At 41.8% G+C, this 20,501-nt stretch overlaps 1 protein-coding gene across 3 annotated transcripts in view; it reads left to right on the top strand.

Annotated features, from left to right (window-relative positions):
- dpp6b (dipeptidyl-peptidase 6b) overlaps positions 1-20,501 on the top strand; it is a 130,355-nt gene that overhangs the window by 12,485 nt on the left and 97,369 nt on the right. The window contains exon 1 of one of the 3 annotated variants that reach the window (XM_077520627.1): positions 7,016-7,087. The exons of 1 other annotated variant lie outside the window; for it this stretch is intronic. In XM_077520627.1, the coding sequence (XP_077376753.1) occupies positions 7,031-7,087 (57 nt within the window). In that variant the 5' untranslated portion in view covers positions 7,016-7,030. Of the gene's footprint in view, positions 1-7,015; positions 7,088-17,598; positions 18,356-20,501 lie in introns of those variants that run through there. One more of the 3 variants, XM_077520600.1, reaches the window with a different exon arrangement.

The raw sequence follows: 20,501 nt of genomic DNA on the forward strand, positions 1-20,501 counted from the left end.
AACCACAGACTCACGCAAATTCAGATAACTCACCACAATGTCACCACAGTTCTGTCAGCCCTTATCGACTCCGGATCCGACGAAAGTCTCGTGGACTGGGAGCTCGTAAGGCAAATACGATGCTCCACCGAACCCCTTTCCGCGACCATCCTGGCTAAAGCGCTGAATGGCAAGGAGCTCTTCAAAATCACCCATATTACTGAACCTCTGGAAGTCAGAATCGGACCTCACTTCGAGACTCTCCGTTTCCACGTTTTCCACGCTGCTTCCCCCACTTTGGTGCTGGGACACCCTTGGCTGTGTCTACATAGCCCCAGAATCGACTGGAACACTGGAGTTGTTCTGGAGTGGGGAAAGGACTGCAGCTCTTACGGGTCGGAACAACCCGCACTCCGAAACTCCACAGCCCAGGTTCACCAGGTGACTCTCGTCCCACCGGCTCAAGAAGAGTACCCGAACTTGCACACTGTTCCCTCCTGCTACCACCATCTGCGGGAGGTCTTCAGCAAGACCAAAGCCATGACTCTCCCTCCACACCGCCCATATGACTGCCCGATCGATCTGATTCCCGGTTCAACCATTCCCAAGGGGAGACTGTACTCAGTCTCAGGACCCGAACGCCAGGCCATGAACCACTACATTGATGACTCCTTGAAAGCCGGCCTCATCCGACCGTCTTCCTCGCCTGCAGGAGCAGGCTTTTTCTTTGTGAGTAAAAAGGATGGATCCCTACGCCCCTGCATTGATTACAGTCCTTTGAACGACATCACTGTCAAGAACCGGTACCCATTGCCCTTGATGTTCTCTGTGTTCGATCAGCTGCAACAAGCCAAGATCTTCACGAAGCTCGATCTGCGGAACGCCTATCACCTCATTCGGATCCGTGAGGGAGACGAATGGAAGACAGGCTTCAACACTCCTCGGGGACATTATGAATACCTGGTCATGCCATTTGGCCTCACGAATGCTCCCGCCGTCTTCCAGGCAATGATAAATGAGGTACTCAAGGACTTCATAGATCACTTCGTTTACGTTTACTTGGATGACATTCTGATCTACTCACCTGACCTAATGAGCCATCGAGACCACGTAAACCGAGTACTCCGTCTTTTGGATCACCATCTGTACGTGAAAGCTGAGAAGAGCCTATTTCATGTTAACACCATCTCCTTCCTGGGATTCATCGTGTCACCAGGGAAGGTGAAAATGGACGTGGACAAGGTCAGCGCCGTACGAGAGTGGCCCACGCCAGACTCCCGGAAGAAAGTTCAACAGTTCCTCGGATTCGCCAACTTCTACCGCAGATTCATAAGAAGCTTCAGCACCATTGCCGCCCCCCTACACGCCTTGACCTCCCCACAAGTCCGTTTTTCATGGAACCCGGAAGCCGAAAAGGCATTCAAAGACTTAAAAGCACGCTTCACCAATGCCCCAATTCTCAGAGTCCCAGACCCCAAACGCCAGTTCGTGGTGGAAGTAGACGCCTCCAGTGTTGGAATTGGGGCGGTGCTGTCCCAGCGTTGTCAAGAGGACGGCAAGACACATCCCTGCGCATTTCTTTCACGAAAATTATCCAAGGCTGAGTGCAATTACTCAGTCGGAGATCGGGAGCTTCTCGCTGTAAAAGTGGCCCTAGAAGAATGGAGACACTGGCTGGAAGGCGCTGAAATGCCTTTTGTGATCTGGACCGATCACCGAAATTTGGAGTACCTACGCCAGGCCAAAAGACTCAATCCCCGACAGGCCAGGTGGTCCTTGTTTTTTAACCGCTTTGTATTCTCGTTAACTTACAGACCAGGCAGCAAAAACGTCAAGGCGGACGCATTGTCAAGAATCCACGAATCCGAGCTATTGGAGGCCGAGCCTGAGACCATCCTGCCCCGGGATTGCATTGTTGGAGCCATGAGATGGCAAATTGAGGACGATGTCAAGGAGGCATTGCGCAACGTCACTCCCCCCACGTCTTGTCCACCACGTCGACTCTTCGTGCCTGAGGAACTACGATCTCAGGTGATACACTGGGCTCACACTTCACAGCTGTTTTGTCATCCTGGAGTCCGCAGGACCGTGTATGCTGTTGCCAGGAGATTCTGGTGGCCGGCAATGGAAACCACCGTAAAAGAGTACGTCGCTGCCTGTCCAACTTGTGCCCGCAACAAGTCCTCAACTCAGTCCCGGATGGGCCTTCTTCAACCACTGCCGATCCCATCCAGACCATGGGCAGAAATCTCATTGGACTTCGTAACCGGACTACCCTCATCCCATGGTAAAACCACAATTCTCACAGTTGTCGACAGATTCTCCAAGATGGTTCACTTCATTCCACTGTCCAAGCTCCCGACCGCCAAAGCAACCGCCGACGTTATGATCCACCACATATTCAGATTTTATGGTTTTCCCTTGCACATCGTCTCCGACCGTGGACCACAGTTCGTCTCCCGATTCTGGACACAGTTCTGCAAAGCCCTAGGAGCCAAAGCCAATCTTACTTCTGGATACCACCCTGAGGCCAATGGACAGGCAGAACGACTGAATCAACAGCTTGAAACCGGTCTCCGATGCCTTGTCTCCCAGAACCCGACCACCTGGAGCAAGTACCTGGTATGGGTCGAGCTTGCTCACAACTCATTGCCCACATCCGCCACAGGTCTCACCCCGTTTAAATGCGTCCACGGCTACGATCCACCATTCTTCGCTGAACTGGAGGAGGAGGCAACGGTCCCCTCGGTCCAGGCCATGGTTCGTCGGTGCCACAAAGTCTGGTCGGCGGCCCGGACGGCGCTTCAACGCCAGGGAGACCGGGTGAAGAGGGCCGCCGACCGGAAAAGGAGACCGGCACCCGAATACCGCCCGGGCCAGCGAGTTTGGCTATCAGCCAAACACCTCAGACTCAAGGTACCATGTCCAAAGCTGGCCCCGCGATTTGTGGGGCCTTTTCCAGTAACCAAGTCCATAGGTCCTGCAGCCGTTCGACTTCGCCTACCAAGATCCCTCAGAATTAATCCAACATTCCATGTCAGCCAAGTCAAACCCGTCCACGAAAGCCCACTGGTGCCCTCCGAAACCCGACCCACCCCCCCCCCGGAGATGATTGAAGGCGGCCCCGTTTACAAGGTCAGGAAACTGTTAGATGTTCGTAATCGGGGCCGCGGGAGGCAATACCTTGTTGACTGGGAGGGGTACGGCCCGGAGGAAAGACAATGGGTCCCCTCCCGGTTCATCGTTGATCCCTCGCTAATTGATGATTTTTACGCTGAACACCCTGACATTCCTGGGCCGTCAAGAGCCGGCCGTTGAGGGGGGGGTACTGTCACGCCGCCACCGGCGTTGCGGTTCATGCTTTTATTGTTGTATCCCTGTTTCCTGTCTTACCTTGAAAATCTAACTCTTATCTCACCCCAGGTCACTTGCCCTTCCTGCCGCTCCATAATTACCGGTCCCCGCCCTTGATTATCACCACCTGCCACCAATCACCTACAGCAATAGAAGCCACCTGCATTCTCCCCTCAGTGCCGAAGTGTCACCGTCAGTGCATGGAAGCGTCCCACAGTCCTTATGTCCTTGTTCATGTTGCCTAGCGTTGTTGCCTTGTTTTTGTGCCTTTTCCTCCCTTTTGGAGCGCCTTTAGTTACCCCTTTTGCCTTGTGCCCTTTTTCCTCCCTAGCGGAGCGCTTTCTGTTGTCCCCAGTACCTTTTGCCTGTTTTTTCCTCCCTAGTGGAGCGCTTTTTGTTCTCCACTTTTTCCCCTCCCTGTTCTCCTCTCAGTTTGAGAGGAGACCTCTGTTGGCCGGAAATAAACCTGCTGCCTTGGTGGCCTACCTTACGCCTGCGTCTGAGTCCTACTTGACCCCGCCTTGTCAGCAAGTAAATTAATGTAAAATATCGTACGTTAGGGGTGTGAATTGTCTAGTACCTGACTATTCGATTCGTATCACGATTCATAGGTCACGATTCGATTCGATACCGATTAATCCCGATACGGATTTATATGTTGATTGTTGTAATTTTTTTTTTTTTTTTTTTTTTTACTCAAATTTAGAAAATCCTAATCAGTAATCTTGTACACTGTAAGATTTGTATGAACATGTGTTTATCTGAAACTTCAGCCTTATAACTGTGAGCCACTGTATTTAACAGACAGTTTCATATTTGAACAGCATTGAAATAAAATATTAAGGCCTAATGTTCCATTAGTATAACATTTTTCCATGCTTAAGGTGTAAACTCTAACCATAAGTAAGACGTTTTGTTAAATATTTTTCCATCAAAAATGCATATTTAAAAATAGATTCTGCCACCTATTGAATCGATTCGAGAATTGCGTCCTGTAATATCGCGATATATTGCCGAATCGATTTTTTTTAACACCCCTAGATACATATCACCTTGAAGATCATGTATTGGGATACATATGTATCGCGATACGTATCGTATCGTGACCCCTGTATTTCGTGATGTGTATCGTATCGTGAGGTTGTTGGCAATACCCAGCCCTACTCCATCGTGTTGTCACAGATTACCGCATTTTCCGCACTATAAGGCACACCTAAAAGCCTTATATATGGATCAATATTGTGCCGCAACAGGTCTCGCTGTCAAAACGCTATCGGTGACCCTGCACGATCGGTGACGCGCATGTGCAGAATATCCCACCATCTTGGATCGCTAGCTAATACTAATACTTTCCCTCAGAGAAAATAATAAAACAGCTGTTTATTCATTTTGGTAGTGAATGGAGTTGTCAGAAAGCTGGTTTGTAATCTATTAATAAAGTTTGACTGACCTATCTGACTGTTTTGTTGACATTCCCTTTAGCGCAGCAACATCTAATGGATGCATAACGTAACCCCAGCCTCTACTGTAGTGTCTTATATGTGGAAAAAGTTTTAAAATATGTCATTCATTGACTGTGCGCCTTATAATGCGATGCGCCTTATAGTGCGGAAAAAGTTTTAAAATATGTAATCCATTGAAGGTGCGCCTTATATTGTGGTGTGCTTTATAGTGCGGAAAAGTACAGTACTTAAAAAAGTAATCTGATTATTCCTCAAAAAAGTAATCTCGTTACTTTACTGATTACTGTATTGTTAAAGTAACGAAGTTACTCAAAAAGTAACTTAACAGTTACTTTTTAGTACCAATTTCCGCCCTTTGCTGCCTCAACATAAGAATGACAACCGGTTACATCCCCTTATCTTTCCTGGCATTTGTTTTACTTTGCTTAAATTCATTGAGTTTCATGAAAAAGATGACAGCGGCAACCAAGAAAATATAGTTATCAGCTCACCTCAATCTCATATTGATGTCATCAAGTTCTGGAAATTTTTAAGTAAAAATTGGCGTTTCAAAACCTAGAAAACAAGCCTCATTATTGAGGCATTGTGCGGGAGTATTATTACTGCTGACATTAATTTTAAGTTCAGTAGTATAAAATTAGTGCCAATGTTTGCTCCATTGTCGGGGCTCTTTAAAAGAAGTCATCCCGTGCCGCCAAAGGTGACATAAAGTTCATCTTTGCATGTGTGCCGCAGGCGATAAGGTTCTATCAACTACAGCGACTGAACAGTCCTTCGAGTTCAAACCAGACGTGGTGCTTGTAGCCACAGCCAGTATAATTAACAAGCTGATTTTGTGCCATGGCATTTCCCCATGGTCTTTTAAACAAACCCCCCCCGACACGATATTTTTGTCACATTTACCACCCTGACATATACTTCCATGATTACGAGCGCTGATAGCTCACAGTAAGTCACCGTGAGCGTAATTACTACAAAAGGTCACGATTGCCTTGTATGCTGTTTCAGTCTGATGAGAATTAAATGACGCACAATGAGGCTTGAATTTAGTTCACTACTCTTACTGTGTTTATTTTATCATGCACGCTCAATTCTAATTTCCTACATTTTGCAAAATGCAAATCATAAAATAATGACATTTTTGTATTGTAAAACCAGAGAAACAGAAAGAAACATTATCATGTTTCAAGTTCATGCACTTTCATAAGTATTATTTAAGTAAAAAAACACGTATGTCTATTTTTTTGTTATTTTTTGTTTACATTTTTAAGTTTATGGGATGAAACTGAATGCAGACATTATTATTATTATTATGTTTTGTTTTGTTTTCCCACAGGACAGGGAAGTTCTGCGCCTCTCAAAATTTGTAATATCAAATTGATAAATCATAGATTTGAGGTGCATAATGGTTGGTGAATGAGGCCCAATATTATGAAGTGGAACTGATTGAATGACGACTACCATTAAAGGGGAAACAAATTTATGATCATATTTATCTGAATAACAATAGGTTACATGAATATTAATCATTTTGTGGCAACTTTATACAAAACATTTTGGTACTTTTTTTTTGTAAAATAAATAAATAAATAAAATAAAAGTAAAAAAAAAACAAAAACTGATTGGCAACTAGTTCAGGGTGTACCCCGCCTACTGCCCAAAGCCAGCTGAGATAGGCTCCAGCACTCCCCGTGACCCTTGTGAGGAATAAGCGGTTAAGAAAATGAATGACTGAATACAATTAAAACACAAAATCATTTGGTGGGGGCTTAAAACATTTTGGGCTGAAACATTTAACGATGCCAATGTACTACACTAAATATTTTGTAATGTAACTCAATGTGTGTGATTCCCGCCTCATATATATCGTTTTGGGCTGTAAACGCCCGTGCGTTCTGCTGGCAAGTCTTTAATTTAGTTAGGTTATCGAATTAAGAAAAGTCTTCATGAGAGAGTCTGAGCGTAAGCGAGGGTAGGGGCGACGGTATGAGGCAGGGAGGGACCAAGCGCAAGGAAGAGGAGCGGCGTCAGAAACAACGTAAGCCCCCCCACATCGCTGCGTATAGTATAACGACCCCCCCAGCCCTTGTGGAGGTGCGATCCCACTCTCACTGTGATTGTTTTACCCAGTGATGAGAGAGGGAGCACCGCCCCCCACCCGGGTCACCCTCTCTCTCACTGGAGAAGTGAAAGTAGCATGGACATAAGTTGTCAGCGCTCAAGTTTTACGGACCATGTCCTTGTTCATCGCCGCCCAGCTGAATATAGACACCAGCGCCGCCTCCAGACGGGTAAGGCCCATTTAGCATGCAGTGCACAGATTTCGGCGGGGGCTGGATGTCTGCTGCCTGTGCTGTGATAGCAAACAGGCAGGAAGGAAGAAGGGAGTGGTGGCCGCCGATTATGTCCTCTGCGGACCAATAGCTTCCTTTTACGTTCCCTTTCTGGCACCTCCAATGAATGACTTTTGCTTATGTCACATGTGCGGCATAGAATCACGAATGACTTCATGATTTCATTGGGGGGAAACCAGACAAAGCGATGTACTGTAAGTTGATGTGCGAGGTGAGGTTATCGGTTGTATTGTTGACGTTGCATGCTCTGCTTTTGAATTGCGCCGGACTGCAAGGTATTGCTGGGTGAGCAACTCATGTTTTGCTTTGGATTAAAAATACAGAAGGCTGAATTTTTATTTTTTGTATTTGCCCATGCTTTTGTGAAAAGTTAGTCCAATTGTGTACAGAAAGTACATGGAACTGTTTTATGTTATTGCAAAATGTTTATTTATTTATTTACATTACTTGACATGTAATGAAAAAGTTATTTTTTATCTGTACAAAAATTGAAGGACAAAACTTATTTTTGTTGCTTTTAAAAATTATGTCTATTTAAATATGTTTCAAATGAGCATTTTAACATGCATCGACTTGTGAAACAAACATAGCATAACAATAATTGCCTCTTGTTTTAAAGGGGAAGTTAACCCAAAACTTTTCTTTATTATATTTTGAATGCGGCCCCTACTAGTTTAAATACAGTACAGTGATACCTCGGCTGACGAACGCTTTAGCTCACGAACTTTTCGCCTCACGTACATTAAATTCGCGAGAATTTAGTCTCGGCTGACAAACTACTTTTCGGCGGACGAACCAAACCACGCGGTCGAACAGCACCACGGTGGCGGCCACGAGAAGCTGACGCACGCTCACGGCGTCCCAGTTCGTCACCCCCTTTCTTTTAGTGCGGACGCAGTTTGTGTTTGATAGACATTTTGAGTGTACTTTTGCTATTATGGGACCGAAAAAGACCCCACCACAGGCTAGTGTTAAGCCTAATGCTTACCAGCGAGGGACGGCGATTCGGCGGCGCGTTTGCATTGTAGTCGATGGAGTTCGCGCCACTAAAAAAAAGCGAAAGTGCCATCACGCACCTCAAAAAAGGAGAAAATCGTGCCACGGCTGTTTAGTCCCAGGAAAGAAGTGAAAGTAGTTGACGGTGCTCACTTTTTGTTGACTCGCTAAAGTGCTCCACTTCCTTGTCACCAAGGGACACGCCTCCTCCGCTCCGGTGAGCACGAAAGTGCGAATGAGCGACAACCGTTCCATAAACACTCAGCGGTGAAACGCTCGCGAATGAAGTAAGTCTACCATTGCTACTATCCTTAAGAACTACCATCACAAAGTAAAATAAAACGACTTTATTATACAGTACAATTTATTTCTTTAATTACAATACAATAGCACATTTATTATACATAAAATAAGGTGTATTTTTGTGTAGTTTTAAGGCTTATTTAGTAGAAAATTATGTTTTATAGGGACCTGGGAACGGATTATTCTCATTTTAATGGTTTCTTATGGGAAATAAATGTTCGGAAGAAGAACTTTTCGGCTTACACACACTCTCTGGGAACCAATTAAGTTCGTGAGCCGAGGTATCACTGTATTCTGATTAATATTGCGTTTGTGCAGCAAGCATCAAAATCCATCCGTTTTTATCCATCTTAGATGGCGGCCATTTTGCCACTTACTGACAACTGAAGATGAAAACACAGTGCCTAAGAGTGACCTCTTAAAAAGTGCCTTAAAACAACAAAATTCTTACAAATGCATAAAATAAATCTTAATATTGAAATGAAATTAAACAAAATGTATTTAATTTGAAAGCTGACTCTACTGGCAGCTACATTCTGCATTCATGTTCCACAAACACGATTAATTTAGACCAATGGAGCCTTGTTTAGAGTAGTGGGGCTGCATAGAACATATTATTGTAAAGACATTTTTTTGGGTTGACTTCTCCTTTCATTGCAAAATAGCAGTGGTGTCCAAACTTTTTCATTTGAGGGCCACATACAGAAAATCCGAAGGACGCAAGGGCCACATAATGTTATGAAGAGAAATTGTGTTTAGTCCTAAAAATTGTACAAATAATTTTTTTTGCGCTTTTGCATATTTAGAAAAATGCTACAGTATATAAACCAATTTATTTGTAATATGGCAGTCGGGTTATTATAGTTTTGGAATTTTTCATTTTAGTTAGTTTTTATTAGTTTTCAAGGTGGTTCTGTTAGTTTTTATTAGTTTAGTTCTTTAAAAAATGCTTAGTTTTAGTTTAGTTTGTTAGTTTCAGCTGCGATTGGCTGGCAACCAGTCCAGGGTGTCCCCCGCCTACTGCCCAGAGCCAGCTGAGATAGGCGCCAGCAGCCCCCGCGACCCTTGTGAGGAATAAGCGGTCAAGAAAATGGATGGATGGATGGATGTTAGTTTCAGTATTAGTATTAGTTTTTTGTGTGTGTGTGTGTCTGTGTGTATTACTTGTGCGCAATACTTAAAAAACGCCATGGGCGCAACGTCATCTGAAGGTGCTTTTCTATTGGCTGCTGCTAGATGACGTCACTTCTGTGTGACATACTTTCAAACGTCATTATTCCAGTTTATATCAAAATAAATCTACTAAAAATCACATTTAAAATCATCCCCAAAGGCTCATGCATTAAATTAATTACCAAAGACTAAATCGAAGGATGTTTGCTATAATTATAGTTAGTTTTAGTTAGTTTTGTAAACATAAAATGTAGTTTCAGTTAGTTTTCGTTTTTTATTTTATTTCGTTTTTATTTTATTTCGGTAACAATATTGTATTTTGAATTTTATTTTTTTCGTTAGTTTTAGTTAACTATACAACCTGTTTTTCGATACCCTCCCTTTCTTACTTTGACCATCTCCAAACATTTTTGTTTTATTTTATTTGAACTGAGTCAAATGCCATTTTTAGCATATGTCGCGGGCCACTGAAAAATGGTCTGTGGGCCGCAAATGGCCCCTGGGCCGTAGTTTGGACACCACTGTAATATAGGAATTCAAAAAGTTGCGTGTTTTGGAGGAAAATGTTGTTTAAACGAATGAATTAAAAAAATACTACTTTATTCTCTTCGTTTTATGCCTTTTTATTCTAAAACATTTCTTTGTTCTTTAAAAAAATAAGACAATTATACCTGCCTGTTGTTTCCCAACAAAAATCTTAGCTTAGTTTGAGAACCATTGATCAAGAAGTTAAGTTTGTACTCGCTTTAGTGTCAGCGGTGCTATTTATGATTATTTTCATTCGAGTGGGGGGAGTAAACTGTCTCCAGTCCATTCCATGACTGTCCGCCTGATGACAGCTCAAAGATGATTTATAATGCATTCAATCCAGGCAGGCAACAGCAGATGTATTCACAAACACACGTCCGCACACACACACATACTGAGGCATCACGATGATAAGTCATAAATAAGGAAGCATGTTGACTTCGCAATTCGCATCCCATCCGGGGAGATCATTAGTGTTCAACCAATGTCACACAGCAAATGGTTGAAAATGTAATTACGGCTGTAACTAAATCCAATCCATTTTCTTATCTAGCTGGATGATGTTAGCAGGAAATGAGATATTACTGCGTCCTCTCCAAACGTTTGATTGACTGACGATGCTCTCCCCGTTCCATCTAATTAATTGGTGTCACTTGGTGTGTGTCAAGCAAGCTGATGGGAACAACTTGCGGCATTTGCAATCAAACACACTTACGTGCTTGTTAGGAATGCTCCATGATATTAATGTTTGCTTTCAGCGGTGCGGTTACTTGACCACATTTTTTCCTAGCGCAATAACGATGCATTATTTGAAGGAAATTGGCTAAAAGCCTCATTACAGTGAATATGATGAGGGATTTTACTTGCTGAATGTTTAAAAGTCTTCCAGCAGTTTTTTTTTTTTTTTTTTTTTTTGGCATTTATCCGTGTCATCCGTCGTCGAGGGAAGTGATTTCCCTCTGGTGCTTCTCGTCTACAACAACATCTGTGCATCTTCACTAAACTAAATCTTCTCACCACTCGGGTGCAAACGTGCCAAAATGAAAGTAAATCAGGTTGTCGCAGCCTGTCGGAGAAAGTTTTACTTTCGAAACATCTAACTTAATTTTTGTGCTTGCCCTCGAGTGGGTCGAGCCGTGTCATTTCACCTTTGTCCTCGAAATAATTTAGGATTTTGCATGAACTCATTTGACGAGTTGTAATTGGTAAACAACTGATCATTTTGTGGCTTTCTGTTGTGTCCATTTCAACGATTTACATATTGTACAAATTACGTGAACTGTCGTTTCAGTTTTGTAATGAATCTCATAGCCTGTTGGCTCTACTTTTGTCGATAGTGTCATGTCTGGGTTAAGTTTGAGTTCATGACCTGTTAAGTTGGGAGGTCAAGTGTCTGTTTTGAACTGATGTACCGTATTTTTTGGATTATAAGTCACAGTTTTTTTTCATAGTTTGGCTGGGGGTGCGACTTATACTCTGGTGCGACTTATGTGTGAAATTATTTTTCTATCATTTCACATGTAATTTTCACACTAAACCGCAAGAGGGCGCTCTAGGCCTGTGTTGATAAGTTCAACATTGCCGGTAGAAGAGCATCGTCTACCTCCCGAGTTGGTGGAGTTGTTTAAAAGTGACACCGAGGATGAAGATTTCATTGTATTTAGTGATTTGGAGTGAAACTGATAGTTTGGTAAGCTTGTTATCATGTTCTTTATGCTAGAGTTATATGAATAACTTGTAGTGATGGGAACATAATTCACCCACGGAACGTTGGGACGAAGGGAGAGTTCCGGGTGGGAAGGTTTTGTTATGTGGAAAAGGGGAGTTAGCCTGTTAGCTTCTAGCTGAGTGGGGAGTTGCTGTTAAGACCTCAGAAGCTGATGTCAATAAAACGCCAGCCTTTGGCTCCGTGCTTCAACACTCCGCCTCCGACTCCCGTCACGGCTCGCTACAAACTCTTCATATGTTACGTCGTTACTGACATTACCAGGCATGTCAGTCATGTAACGTTAGTATACCGTACACTTATTCAGCCTGTTGTTCTCTCTTTTATTTTTATTTTAAATTGCCTTTCAAGATGATATGTATGTTTTTGGTGTTGGATTTTACCAAATAAATTTCCCCCAAAAATGCGACTTATACTCCAGTGCGACTTATATATGTTTTTTCCTTCTTAATTATGCATTTTTTGGCTGGTTCGACTTATAATCCGGAGCGACGTATAATACAAAAAATACGGTAACCGTGATATAACCATCTAGTTTCAACTGGTTTTAGGCTGTGTGTTGTCAACCCTTCATCCTGTATATGAGAATCTTTGGTCTATGTGTGTAGATTGATTCACTGTCTGTAGGTGCAGTCTGAGAAATGTATTGGATGCTGGAATATTAAACACTGTCCTGTGTGTTGCTTGTTCGTGAATAAATAGATAAAATCTCATTTGTGTCTGCGCCTTTGGGATCCAAACCTCTCAGCACATAACAGATAGAATGCTAGCGTATCCTGATTTTTCGACTAATCTGATTCATTTTAATTTTACTTTAAAGTGTATTACAATTTTTTTCGCCCGTGATTAGTGTTTTATTAACCAGTAGTGATTTGAGTTTATTTTGTACTTCATATTCGTATACTGTAGTGATTTAAGAAAAAGGGGGAATTTATATTGTACAGCACTATGCTACTGGTTTGGTCGTTGTTTTCCAAATCACTGCCAGCCATCTTAGAAAATTTTAAAATTTTCAATACTCACGTGATTACGTTCAATAATTATATATAAACCGAATCTACCAAATGACAGAATAGACTCCCTACTTTTTACCCCGTCCCGTTCTTTTGTATTTGACAGTAGAAAAATGTAGGTTTGCTAAAATACAGCCATTTCTCCCATGGACTCTGAAACTGTGTTTATTTCGTATGAAATGGGGCAATGATGTCATCTACCAGTGGTTGGGCATCAGTAAAGTTGTTTCCAAGTTTGATAGTTACAGTGGAGCATAATCAGATTAGCCCCCATTTAGCCCCGCTCTAAAAAATACAATTGACAAGTATACTTGTCAAAGGCAGTGAATGAGAAAAACAGATGTCTTATTTTGATTAAAACACAGAAGATAATCAGTCTTCCTTCATGAAGGACTACATAAATAAGTAAAGAATTACTGTTGATATGCTGAAATTAGAGGATTTTGACAATTCCAAAATATAAAATGGCTCAAAACGATTACTTGATCATTAAGATAGTTGTCGATTAATTTTGATAATCGATTACTTGTCGATTAATCGAGTAGTTTTCACAGCTCTAATGCGGAGACACAGATGTACACTATTTCCCGAGGTGTGCTTGTTATGTTCTGAGCATTTAATACTTTATTCGCATAACATCAAGAGGCGTGGAACTAATAGGGGTGTTAAAAAAAAATCGATTCGGCGATATATCGCGATACTACATCGCGCGATTCTCGAATCGATTCAATAATCGGCAGAATCGATTTTTTTTTTTTTTTTTTTTTTTTTTTTTTTTTTTTTTTTTTAGGATTCACACCTTGAGCATGTAAGAATGTTATATGAACGGCACATTAAGCCTTAATATTTTTATTTTAATGCTGTTCAAATGTGAAACAGATTGCAAACTGTTTGTGTACAGTGGCTCACGGTTATAAGCCTCAAGTTTTAGATAAATATATTCATACAAATCTTACAGTGTACATGTACAAATTTACTGATAGTATTTTCTAAATTTGAATGGAAAAAAATCGCAACAATCGACTTATAAATTCGTATCGGGATTAATCGGTATCGAATCGTGACCATTCGTATCGGGATTAATCGGTATCGAATCGAATCGTGACCTGTGAATCGTGATACGAATCGAATCGTCAGGTACTAGGCAATTCACACCCCTAGGAACTAACGTGACTTAACCAGAAACAACAACAAGGCATCGAGGAAAAGAGGAGCAGGTGGCCAGCTGGACAGAGGAATAATCCGACAAAACACACTTCTCAGAAGGCTTATATAGACAGCAAATCCATCTGATTGGTTGTGGCTAGACATGTGGTTAACAGGACTGACATGGAATTATCTGATTGGCTGTTGACCAGATAAAGAGATTAAAGATTCCTGACATCACATAGCATCTTACCAGTTGAAACCAGATGCTGGTTACATCAGTACAAAACAGATACTTGACCTCACGGTCATGACCCAAACATAACCCAGGCCCCAAATAACACACAGGCAAATGAATTACATGGGGCCCTCAACTGAGTTGCTCTGGCGGAAACATAACAAAAATGTACTTTGCAACGTAGCCTCAAAGCTATGCTAGCACCGGTCTGTAGAAAAGTCATAATTAGAATACATATCTGGAAAACGGTTCTCTGCTGTAAATATGCAAATGAAAAACTTGGCTCACGATACTAAATCAGAAATTCACTTTTTATTTCAGAGTATGTTCATTTCTGCTGATGCAGCCAGTCACCTTGACTACACTTTGCAATTTCCAAAGGAGCCTTATCGCACTAAATGGGAAATTTGAGCAGCGTGATTGAAGAGGAGGTCCTGAGACACATTACAGTACTCGTCCCAGCTTTGAAACGGTACCCCCATTGTGAAGATGACCCATTTTCCACAAATGTGTAGCGATGGCTCGAACATGTGCTTGGCAGTCGGGACAGATTTGAAGTCAAATTCCTGGTTGGGATCGGAGCTGCTCTGCGAGCCGTAAAATCATCTGCAATGGAGTGTGTAAGATCCGTTCACTTTGTGGACTCCAAATAACTTGAGCTGTGAGACGCGAGATGGAAAAGTGCAGATGTTCAGGGAGCAAGGGATCAGCTCGATAAACCTGAGATGCAGTTAGTGCTGACAAAACATTGCTTACAGTTTCGAGTGCTTGTACAGGTGGAGATCTTGGTGGGTGAAAGAAGGGATGAGCAAGGAGAAATTGAAATCGCAATCTGTAGGAGCCGTATCTATGCAAACTACAAAATATGTACTGTAACTTTCAGAATTGCGTTCAGAATTTGAGTCTTAGATCTGTGTGACTCTGGTAGAGTCTGAGCTAGCCGACTTCAGTTTCTCCGCGGGCTGCCTCCCATTATCTCGCCGGCAAGTGCATGCGCAACACCAACACATACTTCCAAACTCTCAAATTGACAAAAAATAAATAAATAGTGAAGTACCGCTATTAGCTGATGAAAATCCATGCATCCAGAAAACACTCTGCAGCTCTGCATACCATTTGGCTTTGGCAGGATAGCAAGGTGGTCGCAAGTCCGACGTCAGACAGTAGACACCGCTTGAAAGTGCCTCTGGATCTTCACTCAGCCCAGCTGATTATCATGGGCGGAGAAATTTGGTGTGTGTGTGGTTGTATGTAAATTGATCCCAGTTATGTAACAGTTACACAGCGATAGATAGATAGTAGGGGTGTTAAAAAAAAATCGATTCGGAGATGTATCGCGATACTACATCGCGCGATTCTCGAATCGATTCAATAATTATTTTTTTTAATTTTTTTTATTTTTATTTTTTAAGAGCTCAGAATTGTTCATTCGGTAGTCTTACCGATTCAGCGTCTTATCATCATTCCCTTTTTTTTTTTTTTTTTTTTTTGTGTGTGTGTGAATCGATTTTTAAACTTCCATTTTTAATGGAAAAATATTCAACAAAACGTCTGACTTCGGGTTAGGATTCAAACCTTGAGCATGGAAGAATGTTATATGAACGGAACATGAAGCCTTAATATTTTATTTTAATGCTGTTCAAACATGAAACAGATTACAACCTCTATAAGACTGAAGTTTCAGATAAATAAATAATACATTTTCATATAAATCTTACACTCTACAAGCTTACTGATTAGTATTTTCTAAATTTGAATGAAAAAAAATCGCAACAATCGACTTATAAATTCGTATCGGGATTAATCGGTATCGAATCGAATCGTGACCTGTGAATCGTGATACGAATCGAATCGTCAGGTACTAGGCAATTCACACCCCTAATAGATAGATAGATTTAGTTGTGTAAATTAGGGGCGTGCCAAAAAATCGATTCATAAAAAAAGTCAGATTCTCATTTATTAATCGAATCGAATCTATATTTAATATCCAAAAATCGATTTTATTTAAATTACAAATGAAGAAGAAGGGGGAAAGGCAGTTGTAGCCCACATGCTGTTTTTGTGGAAAAAGGCACTTACAATACAAAATTAATAAATGTTTAAACAAAACAAAAAAAGACACTTTAATGTTTTGTCATTTTGTCTTGCAATGCAGACTGGAGTCGATCATGACAATGTTGTGCATATCTGTAAATTGAAGCAGAAATCATTTGTCATCCACATAATTTTGAATTGAAAATCGTTTGAATCGAAAATTGATTCTGAATCGAATCGTAGACCCAAAAATCGTAATCGAATCGAATCGTGAGACAGTCAAAGATTCCCAGCCCTAATGTATATGGCTAATACTTTAGGAAATAGGGAATGCTAACTTCCTAACTTCAGTTACAATAATAAACGTTGGTTAAAAGTGTTATGGAAATTCACCAAAAATGAATCTACGTGTGATGCGTTTTTTTTTCTTTGTTTTTCTTATAAACCCTTTAAGACTGATATTCTGTTGTCTTTGCCTTTTTTTTCTACCTTTTATGCCTTTTGTCTTGAGAATTGTGGCCCATTAACCAAGGTTTGTTTTTGAGCGCCTTGTTCCGGCAACTGTCAACAATTTTATGTTTACGATTACGAGGCGGCTGCTGTTTAGTGTACGTGGGACAGCAGCTGCCATGTTAGTTAGAAGACCTTCTGTACTGCACCCAGCTCGCCCCTTCACTTGTATGCAAATGCTCCTCTGCCGTGTTGGGGCAAAACGGAAAATAAACTCAAATAAACAACTCCAGGTGATCCTACAGCCTAGTTGAGCTCTAAAGTAGAAAACATTGGAAACACATTTCTGTATGACACAATGAATGCAGTTCTACTCCCAACTGCAACCACAAGAATAACTGACTGTTGACATTGTACATTCTGCCTTAAAGCAGAGTGCCACAGAGAGGCACTCATGCTCCGTTCTGGGACCATAAAACCAAAGAGTTGTGCGACAATTCCACCTCTAAAAACAAACACGCACAGTCACACAAGCATACCCGTAAAGCAAAAATAAATAACTCATTCACTGCCTTTGACAAGTATACTTGTCAATTGTATTTTTTAGAGCGGTGCTAAATGGGGGCGAATCTGAGCATGTTCCACTGTAAATATCAAACTTGGAAACAACTTTACTGATGCCCAACCACCGGTAGATGACATCATAGCCCCATTTTATAGGAAATAAACACAGTTTCAGAGTCCATGGGAGAAATGGCTGTATTTTGGCAAACCTACATTTTTCTGCTGTCAATTATAAAAGAACGGGACGGGGCAAAAAGTAGGCAGTCTATTCTGTCATTTGGTAGATTCGGTTTATATATAATTATTGAATGTAATATCACGTGAGTATTGGAAATGTAAAAATTTTCTATAATGACTGGCAGTGAATGAGATAAAAAAAAAAAAATACCGTCAATGATCTTTGACGCGAGGGTGATTTGAGATAACGTCCTGTGCGTAAAGAGAATCTCGGCGTGGTTGCTGCTCGATTGCAGACCACTTCACATGCAGAGCGCGTGTGAGACAGGCGGAATCTTCGCGTCCTTCACCGGCTCCAACGCGTGAGGACGACATCGTCACACACGCAGATCGAAGCCGCCCCTCGTTATTATGACCACGCGCATTGTGCGGCGGAAAAATCGTTTATGTGACAGCAAAGCGGGCGCCTCCGCCTCCCTCCCGAGCTGCCGCTGGTGACATCGTGGACGTGGGGGGAGAGGAGGGGAGACAACCAACGTGGTGTGCATGCAGAGGAGGACGCGCAGCCCATCGGACAAAAGCTGAAGAGACCATCCGCGGCAATATTACGCACATCAAGCGCGCTTTTTTTTTTACCCCGAGAGGTCCAGACTCGAGTCTGGCCCCGTAACATGGCTTCGTTGTACCAGAGATTCTCCGGCAAGATCAACACGGCCAATTCCTTCCCGCAGCCCCCCGAGGCCAGCCGCCTGCTCGGCGCCCAGGTGGCGGACGAGGAGAGCAAGACCCTCCACCCCCAGCTGGATGCGAGGCTGCACGTCCAGTGCCGCAAGAAATGCACGCGGGACGACGAGGATGTAAGATTTTGATTTGGGTTACTCCACACTCTTAATGCGGGGTTTATTGTTGCTATTATGGTCGAAGTTGTCATTTTTCACGACTTTTGAGTGACAGTGCCGGTTTCAGATGTTGATGGGTGTGATGAGTTTTGGGTACTGGTCACCTTTAGTAGGGGTCATTTCAGTTAAAAAATAAAAAATAAAAAAATAATTTGGAACAAATGTGTAAAATATTGTACCCTTTCTCTGGGAAAGATGCGGGTGTTTATCAGCTAAATGCTACATGACAGGTAAGCTAATGTTAGCAATGTGCGTTCTTATTTAGGGGTTAGCGCATCTGCCTGACAGTCAAAAGTTCTAGGTTTGAATCTGGGCTCTGGGAGTCCGAATAGTCTTGTTTATGCTTGTGTGGGTCTTCACTAGGGATGCTTTCGCTTCATTTCAGACCGATACCAGTACGATACAGAGTACCGATACATTTGTACTTTTGATACATAAAATTTCATTTGAGACGTAACAAAAAACTTTGAACAAGACCTTTCTTTCTGATGCAGATGAAGATTCGCTGATGTGTCAAATGTCAGATTTTGTTGGCTTTAGTATCGTTAGGTAGTATTGGCAGCCTCCACAAGTACCGTATTTTCCGCACTATAAGGCGCACCTCATTATAAGGCGCACTTTCAATGAATGACATATTTTCAAACTTTTTCCATATATAAGGCGCTACAGTAGATGCTGGGGTTACGTTATGCATCCATTAGATGGTGCTGCGCTAAAGGGAATGTCAACAAAACAGTCAGATAGGTCAGTCAAACTTTATTAATAGATTAAAAACCTGCTTTCTGACAACTCCATTCACTCCCAAAATGAATAAACAGCTGTTTTATTGTTTTCTCTGAGGTAAAGTATTAGCTGGCGATCCAAGATGGCGGGATCTTCTGTGCATGCGCGTCACCGATCATGCAGGGTCGTCGATAGCGTCTTGACAGCGAGACCTGTTGCGGCTCAATATTGATCCATATATAAGGCGCACTGGATTATAAGGCGCATGGTCAGCTTAGAAAACAATTGAAGGCTTTTAGATGCGCTTTATAGTCGTGAAAATACGGTACCTTGTTCTAGACTTGGGCCGGTATTAGATTCTGACAGACGATAATGATGATAACATTGAACAAAAATGTAGTGGTAACACCATATTAAAACTTCAGCTCTTAACTGGCCTTTTCAAAAATATTATAGAACATGTTTTTCATTTAACAGAATCTAATTAATTTTAAAGAAAAATATAGACAATTTAGTACTTTAAGGAACGTGAATAATGTTCAGTTTAAATAAATAAATGTTTAACATTCTTCTGTGTCACAGTGTCACATCACTGGTGAGCAATTTTTAGAACAGACTCGTGGGCTACTCATGTTGTCCTTGGGGCTAACTAGCAAGCTTCATATTGTGCCCTGCTTGGACGTCCCTCAAAAAAAGAAAAGAAGAGGTTATAACCGGTGATGACCTGTATTAGCAGTTTTTGAAAACTTGACTTAAAAAAATAAAAAGATAAATGATCAATCCAGTAGTTGGCCCATGTCTAATGATCCCTTCAAATAAGGCCTGTATTAGTCCACGCCCATCCTTAGTTTTGTCACAAGACTGTAAATTATTCACATGTGTGAATGACAACAGGATAGATATGAATTTGTTGATTAAATATTTTGGAGCGTATGAGAGCTCCTCTGAGGTCTTATTTGTTTTTAGATTGTCATCTATAGCCCACAGGCATCAGATGGTGTCGTGGTCAAATTTAATACCCCGAAGACAAGTCACAACTTGAATTTGGTGCAATAAGAACAATGTTAGTGTTAACTATTTCTGTTTGAAGACAACAAAGGGTCCCTCGTTTGGCAGCTTTGCATAGTTAATGCGTTTGGTGGCATGATTTGATTAATTTGCAACAATGTGCAAACGCAGTCACACTGACCTGCATGTGTTGAGAGATGACTCATTCATTTGTTACAAGTGGCCTGTTAAAAGAGAAGCGGCAGTGCAGGGTTATAAATCTCTATTTGTGACCCACAAGATTAGATAAATGGACCCTGCAATGGTTCCAAAAGTGTCAGTACATTCGCAAGGGAGTGGTTGTATTCAAATGTCATTTCATTAGGTACAGCTG

Source organism: Festucalex cinctus, chromosome 1, assembly GCF_051991245.1.
Source record: "Festucalex cinctus isolate MCC-2025b chromosome 1, RoL_Fcin_1.0, whole genome shotgun sequence".
NCBI classification, from domain to species: domain Eukaryota; kingdom Metazoa; phylum Chordata; class Actinopteri; order Syngnathiformes; family Syngnathidae; genus Festucalex; species Festucalex cinctus.